The sequence below is a fragment of the Phaseolus vulgaris genome, chromosome 8, assembly GCF_051622355.1.
Source record: "Phaseolus vulgaris cultivar YP4 chromosome 8, ASM5162235v1, whole genome shotgun sequence".
NCBI classification, from domain to species: Eukaryota; Viridiplantae; Streptophyta; class Magnoliopsida; order Fabales; family Fabaceae; genus Phaseolus; species Phaseolus vulgaris.
This window is the reverse complement of record NC_143505.1, coordinates 42175357-42183521: the sequence shown is the minus strand read 5'-3', so window position 1 is coordinate 42183521 and position 8165 is coordinate 42175357. Positions and strand designations below refer to the sequence as shown.

Below are 8165 nucleotides of genomic sequence, written 5' to 3'. Positions count from 1 at the left end.
TCCTAAGGAAAAAAAGTGTCCCCTTAATTACTACATCGTTCATAAAGAAACATTAACAAAATATCTTAATTGAAATAAAACTTAAGGTTTCGCCCCATTCCATGTTCGAGGTATAGCTCCCCCTTCGAGGGTTTCAAGCCTGTAGGCTCCGTTCCTGAGCACCTCCACCACGCGGAATGGGTCAGTCCATCTTGGAGACAACTTATTCTCCAAATGACAGGGGTGGGCCTTTCGCATCACCAAGTCGGCAACTCGGAACTACCAAGACTTCAGCTTGGTCTTTTATTCATCTTCACCCTTCTCTTTAAAGCTTCTGAATTGATGCGAGCTTATTCGCACATTTTGCCTAAACGATCCAGATTCACCTTGCTTCCTTCGTTAGACTCTTCTATGACGAAGTTCTGGAACGAAGGCGAGCTATCTTGGATCTCTACGGGTATCATGGCGTCTGACCCGTATACCAAACTGAAGGGCATCTTCTTAGTTGTTGATTGAGGAGAAGTGTGATAAGCCTACAATATTCGAGGAACCTCCTCTGACCAGGTCCCATTGGCCTTCTCCAACCTCCTCTTCAATCCTCTGAGCAAGACTCTGTTGGCAGACTCGACCTGGCCATTTGTGTGAGGATGCTCCATAGATGCAAATACTTGTTTGATGCCGAGCTCCGTGCATAGCTTGCATAATTGCTGACTTGCGAACTCGCTTCCATTATCAGACACCAAATGTCTAGGGATCCCAAAGCGGCATATGATGTTATTCCACACAAAGTGCTGCACCTTATGGGCAGTTATCTGTGCAACTAGCTCAACCTCTATCTACTATGTGAAATACTCAATGGCTACCACGAGGTACTTCATTTGATGAATTGCTAAAGGGAAAAGACCCAAGATGTTTATTCTACGGGTATGGAAAGACCATGGGCTATATATTGACCGCAACTCCTCAGGTGGTGCATGATGCCAATTAGCATGCTTCTGACATTGTTCGCATCGTTGTGCATGTCTCATACAATCCTCCTTCATGGTTGGCAAATAATACCCCACTCGAACGAACTTTAGTGAGAGAGATCTTCCTCTCACATTGTAGAACATGGGAGCTTTGATGTTTCAAATCTATGGTGAAGGTCGAAGTTGTACTGCTTTTGGTTTGAGCTTAGTCTAGGTTTTTTAGAATTCTTGTAAAGATCATTCCTAGTCCCTTGCACAAGCTTGCTCAATCTATTTTAAAAGAGAAAAATGTGTTTTAAGCAAAGAGAAAAATAACCGGTTAAAACCACGAAATAATCGGTTGTTTGTCACTTAGCTTGTTTGAAGGTTTTAAAACTGTTTTTGACTTGGTTAAATAACTGACTAACCAATTCAACTGGTTAAAACGAATTTTCAACCGGTTGATTGTCACATTTCATAACAGCTTTTCAAAAACCTTTTAATCTGTTTTGTAATTAAATCAAAACTGTTTTGACTCATAATTGAAGCCTATAACGGCTAGTTTTGAGAGCTATAAATAAGGCTTTCCTTTTGAAACAAAATACAGAAGAGAGATATCAAATTCAGTGAGATTGAGATTGTTTTTGAGAAAAGTTTTTCAAAGGTTTGCAAGATTGCTAAATAGTTGTTCACTAGTTCAAAGTATGATCTTAAGAGCTCTGTGATTCCTGTAAACTCAGGTGTAATATGTTCCTTTCATGATTCTTGTATCTTTTCTTTTATAAACTTGTGAAGTGTGTGGAAATCCTGTAAAGTCAGAGGGTGTTCTGACTAAGGGTGTGTATAGCAAAGAGGGTGAGTTGTTCTTGTGGTATGAAGATCACCTCTTTGTGTTTGTGTGAGTTGTAATCTGTGATTGATTACTAGTGGAACCCAATGGTTGTTCTGGGAACTGGATGTAGCTCAATGTTGAGTGAACCAGTATAAATTGGCTGAGTAATCTCTCTCTCTCTCTCTCTCTCACTCCTTATAAACTGTTTGTTTTAATTCTGCTTTTGCTGCTTCCATAAACAACTAGTTAAAACGAAGTTTTAACTGATTGAAATTCTGCAAATAGTTTCTTTAACATTTTTTGATTGACTTCCTTGATTGCTTAATCTGTGATTGTTGATAAAACTTCATTCTTATTCAATATTTGCGAAAATATTTTGACAAACAATTCACCCCCCCTCTTATTTAAGCCATTAATTTTAACACACATGACTCCCACAAAGGCCTTCATGGAGTTCCGCAATGATGCAAGTACACTGATCCCCACTTACACAAGTGAGGATGGGATGGGTATAACTGTGGTGAAACAACTTTCCATCCACAAGGGTGTACTTCCCCACATTCCTCTTAATCGTCTTTGCCTCTATAGGCTCTACTAGAAGCAAACCATCAACTAGGTAACATTGATATGGCGTTATCCAGGTCTCCAACGTGTCGACTTGCAGAACCTCCAACAACCCATCTCCCATCAAATCGTAGGTGTTTATCCTTGGCACCTTCAATTTCTCTTGTGTCAACGACCGATGCCTCCTCCTTTGTTTCGAGCTCACCCCCAAGGTTTCTACATGCTTGACCTCTGCTATCCCCTCCGCAATAGTCCTAGGCGACTTTAAGGTCTCCTGAATGACTGACCTTTGCAACCTCCTTTCCCCGAGCTCGCCAGTTGGGACAACAAGTCTGGTTGGAAATTTTGTTCTCTTGGGACATGTACTAGCTTGAACGTGGGAAAAACTGCCTTCAGAAACACAACATACTTGAGGTACGAGGACAACTGCGGATCTTTAGCCTGGTACTCACCTGTGACCTGCCCAGTAACCAGTAACGAGTCCCTCTTCACCAACAAGCTTCAAGCCCCCAATTCCTTAGCCAACAACATCCCAACTATCAGGGCTTCATATTCAGCTTGATTGTTGTTAGCTTTGAAGGCAAACCTAAGGGCCTGCTCGATCAACAACCCACTTGACCCTTCTAGAATAACCCCATCACCACTCTCTTGTTGGTTAGAAGACCCATCCCTTGAAAGGACCCACTATAAGTCGTTACCATTTGGTTGGGTAGCCTTAGGTGATAGTTCTACCAAAAAATCTGCATACACCTGACCTTTGATAGTCCCCCGGGGTTCATACTGCACGTCAAACGCAGACAACTCAACAGCGCAACGAACCATCTGACTTGCTATGTCGGGCTTCTGAAGGACCATGCGGATGGGCAGATTAGTCATAACTATTACAATGAAGCTTTGGAAGTAATGGCGAAGTCGCCAAACTGCGAATACCACCACAAAAGCAACCTTCTCAATAGCCTGATAACACGTCTCTGGCCCTTGCAGCACCTTGCTCACAAAGTAGACAGGCTTCTGGGCCTTGTTTTGTTCTTGCACAATGACCGAGCTGATTTCTCGATCTGTGACTGCAAAGTAAAGATGAAGGGGAGTACCTAGCAACGATTGACAGAGGACAGGTGGGCTGGCCAGGTACTCCTTTAATCTGATGAAGGCCTTTTTGTTGAACCAAGTGTGTTCAAGCTTTGAAGAATCCAAACCCTTTGAAGGTTGATGAAAGGCTGGATGTGCTTGCTGTTGCTGAGCTGTCTTTAGATAGGATCTGGGGTAGGTTAATTGTATATATCCACTCTTGATTGAATCCAAAGCATAAGCATTCTCAAACCTTTTAATTGAAAAGTGTTTTTCAAACTAAGTGAAAAACAACCTGTTGTTTTGTCGAAACAACCGATTGTTTTATACTTAGGTGTTTTTAGAAAGGTTGAAAACTGATTTTGATGGTTGACTTGCTGTCAAACCAAAACAACCGATTGATTCGTGGAAACAACCGATTGTTTGTTTTGGGACCATAACAAAAAACTGTTTTGTGCTTTGACTGAGCATTAAATGATTTTACAACTGTTTACGCTCCAGTTTTTAATGTTTTGACCAATCTTTAAATGCAATTAATAGTTTGTTAAGATTATGCAACAAACAAATTTGTTTTAATACAGAAAAACATATTTGAGTTTTTCAATAGATTGAGCTTTTGAAAAAGTTGAGAATTGCTTAGAGATTGCATTGATCAAAGAGTGTGAGATAGGATTTTCATCTTGTATTGATTTTAGATCTTTTCTGTAACAAGTGTAATCCTTTGTACTTTGAAAGAAACTCTGTGTGTATAGCTGAGAAGTGTTGTGTGTTCTTGAGGGGATCAAGATCAACATTCTTAGTGGTGTTGTGCTGGACCAAAGGAAATGTGTGTCTTGAGGGGATCAAGGTCACTTCTTTGGTTGTGTTGTAAGTGATCTAGGGTTGATTGCTTAGTGGATTCCCCAGTGGTTTCTGGGAAGACTGGATGTAGCTCTGGGTTAAGAGTGAACCATTATAAATCTCTATGTGCATTCTCTCTATCCTTAATCTCTTTAAATTCAGTTTTTTTATTTTTGTGAACAGGTATAAACAACCGATTGTTTCTGCGAAACAACCAATTGTTTTTCTGGTGTTGTTCTTATTTGCTTTGTCTTTTGACAAACTGAATTCTGATTCAAGTGTTTCTCGAAGTGATTTCATTCTTGGTTTAAAAGTTTGCGAAAACCTTCTTTAAACCATTCAACCCCCCTCTAGTTTAAAGCCATACTTTCTAACACTTTTCGCACTCGTCAGTCCATGCAAAACGATTATTCTTCTTCAAGCATTGAAAATAAGAATACCTCTTATCTGCACCAGCTGACAAGAATCTAGACAAGGCAGTCATGCGTCCAGTCAGCTGCTGGACCTCCTTTACACTAGCAGTGCTCCTCTTTCCTATGATCGTTGCACACTTGTCCGGGGTCGCCTCTAAACCTCGTTCGGTGAGCAAAAACCTAAGGAACTTCCCCGCTTCCACCCCAAACACGCATTTTTCTGGGTTCAGCTTCAAGTCTTACTTGGTTATCGTGTTGAATAGTTCTTCCAAATCAACAGCCTGCTGGTCCTTCTCTTCTGAAGTGACAACCATGTCGTGTACATACACTTGTACATTTCGCCCAATGATTGGGGCAAGAATTCTATCCATCAACCTTTGATAGGTGGCACCAACATTCTTGAGGCCAAAGAGCACAACCTTGTAGCAAGAGCTGGATAGTTCGGTCATGAAGGCGATTTTACTCTCATCTCGGGGGTGCATACAGATCTGATTGTACCCCGAGAAAGCATTTAGGAAACTTAGCAATCGACAACCTGAGGCACTATCCACCAAGGAGTTTATGCTGGGATAGGCCTTATTCAATTCAGTAAAGTCGACGCATATCCTTCACTTCCCATTAGCCTTTTGTACCAACACTACGTTTGCCAACCACTCAGGGTATTGAATCTCCCTTATGTGGCCAACCTTCAAAAGCTTTTGCGTCTCTTCCTTGATGATCAGACGCCTCTCCTCGTTAAACTTCCTTCTTCTCTGCACTACCAGTGTGACCTTCTCGTCCATAGTAAGCCTATGGCACAAGAATTCTGGATCTAAACCGGGCATGTCCAAGGATGACCAAGCGAAAGCGTTCATGTGCTTCGATATTACCTTGACTATCTTGTCTTGCAACTCTTGACATATCGATGTGTCGAGCTTGAACTTCTTACCTGCTATCTCTTTCTCCTAAATCTCACCAACAAGTTCAGGCCGCCTCTCGCTGGTGACTTCAGTTTGCATGATCTTCTTTGGCTTTCGCGCCTGAATAGTGATTGAATACACTCCCCTCCTGCTCTTCAGATTGTTCTTATAGCACTTCCTCGTCGCCTTCTAATCAGACTTGATGATTATCACCCCTCTATCAAGGTAGGAAAATTTAATCTTCATGTGCCTCGTTGAGGCCACTGCACCTAGTCTGTTCAAAGAGGGCCTTCCCAAAAGAAAATTGTAGGGCGAGACAACATTAACTACTATATACTTGATGTTGATCGTACGAGCTGAAGTGCCATCTGAAAAATTTGTTCTCAGCTCAATATGTCCACGTATTTCCACCTGGTCTCTTGCAAAGCCAAACAAAATACCATCGTACAACCTTAATTGGTTAGGTGAAAATCGCAAATTATTGAATGTTACCCAAAACATCACATTAGCTGACTGGTCGATGAGGACTTAATGTACTCTCCTTCCAACGGTGACGACAAATATCACCACCAGATCATCTTCATGCGAGACCACGTCTTCCAAATCAGAGCTTGTAAAGCATAGGGCGGGCTCTGCCGACTGGTCAGGTCTCCTCGCCTCTACTACCATTACCTCTCTCGTGTATTTCTTAGGCTTAGAGGCAGTGCACCCCCCTCTCGAGAATCCTCCCGAGATGGTGTTCACCTCACCATGGACTGGTACCTCATGCACTTGGTCCCCAGGAGCAATCTCTTCCTTTGTCCCTTCATGGTTTCCCTCCAGATATTCCTTCAAGAATCTGTCTTTTACTAATCTTGCCAACTAATAACCTAGTACTATACATCACTCCACGTCGTGCCTAAATCCTTTGTGGAATTCGCACTAGGTTTCTTTCCGTGGCCCCAAGTTCCTGTCAGCCTTTTGGGGTAATCTCAACTTTTCCACGACCCCTGGCATACTCAGCAACTCCTTGTAAGTCATTCAGAACTTTGGCCGAACTTCCAAATCATTACGCTTTCGCCTTGGGCGCGTTCTTCCTAGCTGAGTATGGTGCCCATCTTGCGTCTGTCCGCTTCTCGGTCATGGCTTCATTAACCCTCAGAGGTCGGGCTCGACTACCTTCCTTGGGCTTAGTCTGCCCTGGATATGTGTTGTTGTGCTTCACAGATATTGCTTCCTCTGCCCTGATGTGAGCGATAGCTCGACTTCATATTTTAGCAAACGTCACTGTCGGATTCCTGATCAGTGATTCACTGAATGACCTTGTCATGACTCCCTGCTCAAAGGCGTTAACCAGCAGGAGATGTCATGGGTCTGGAGCTTCATTGTGAACGCCCTGAACCTGTTCAAATAATTTTTTAGAGATTCACCTTGCCTTTACTTCACATTGAAGAGATCAAATGAGACCGGTGGTTGGGCCTAGTTCACAATGAATTGTTCCCTGAACAACTCAGAAAATTGGTTGAAGGAGATGAGGCCGTCAGGAAGGCCACTAAACCATTGCAGAGATGTACCCGTAAACGTACCCATGAACATCTTGCAATGGATGGCGTTTATTCCTCTCGAAATAATCATTTAGGTGTTGAACGCCGTAAGATGGCTTTCAGGGTCCTCTACTCCCGTGAAAACAATCTTAGGTGTATTGTAACTTGCTAGCACGAGAGCATCCATGATCGCATGCGAAAATGGCTTGGCGAGCTCTTGGTTGTGCACTCGAACCTCGCTCCGTCGTAGAGCATTGATCAAGATGTTGTAAATTCTTACACAATTTCTCATTGGCCTTGCGTAGTTCCTCACTATTTGCTTGTGAAGCATCTATCTCTACCATCAACTGATCTTGCCTGAGTAGCTGCTCAGCTCGAGCTTCTGCAATAAGCTTTTCCTGTTCAGCTTTAGCTTCTTCCATTGCCTCCGCCACTACTTCTTCCATTAGCCTTTCTTGCTCGGCTCTGGCCTCTCGTTGGATCCGCTCTTGCTTTCGCTTTTACTGCTTGTTGGCCTCTTGGAGTGCCCTCACGGTTTCCATAAGCTGTTGTAGGGTGGGGACATCATTCCTTTCAGATCCCAGCGGACCTTGCCTCGTGTTCCTCATTACGTCAGAAAAAGCAATCACAACTGCGGATGAGATTAGGTTTTATCGGGTCTTACGGTGGGCGCCAAATGTTCTTGCCGGTTGACATGCTTGCCTGTTGACTTTGGTGACAAACCCTAGCTCCGTATCTCTCTACAGAAATTTGTCCTATCTCTTGTAGCTCTGGAACGTAGCTCCGTTGAAACAGAGGGGGCCCTACCTGTTGATTGCACTCTAACGATCAAGTCAGTAAAGGGCTTACTAGAATTTAAGAAGTATTCAATTTCCATCACCTGGGGTCTCAAGCCCCTTTGATAGCTTATCTCTTGTAATAACTTTTTCTCATGAGAATCTAATCTCAATTGAAAGCATGTTTTAACAGGAAAAATTTTATTTATGGGCGCCTTCTCTCAAGGTGCTATAACAGAAAAGAATCTTATCTATTAAGGAGAGCATAAAATAATAACAGAACAACCACTTGCCAGTAGGGAACCAACTCATACGCCAACATTA

General features: G+C 42.7%; 1 protein-coding gene across 1 annotated transcript; it reads right to left on the bottom strand.

The window, feature by feature from the left end:
* Positions 1 to 512: 512 nt before the first annotated feature.
* Positions 513 to 7511, bottom strand: LOC137824886 (uncharacterized). Its single transcript, XM_090294118.1, has 5 exons — positions 7346 to 7511; positions 3021 to 3386; positions 2775 to 2838; positions 2186 to 2654; positions 513 to 815 (listed from the first exon to the last, which is right to left on the bottom strand). The coding sequence occupies exons 1-5, from the start codon at positions 7509 to 7511 to the stop codon at positions 513 to 515; spliced, it is 1368 nt and encodes a 455-aa protein (XP_090150244.1).
* Positions 7512 to 8165: the final 654 nt, after the last annotated feature.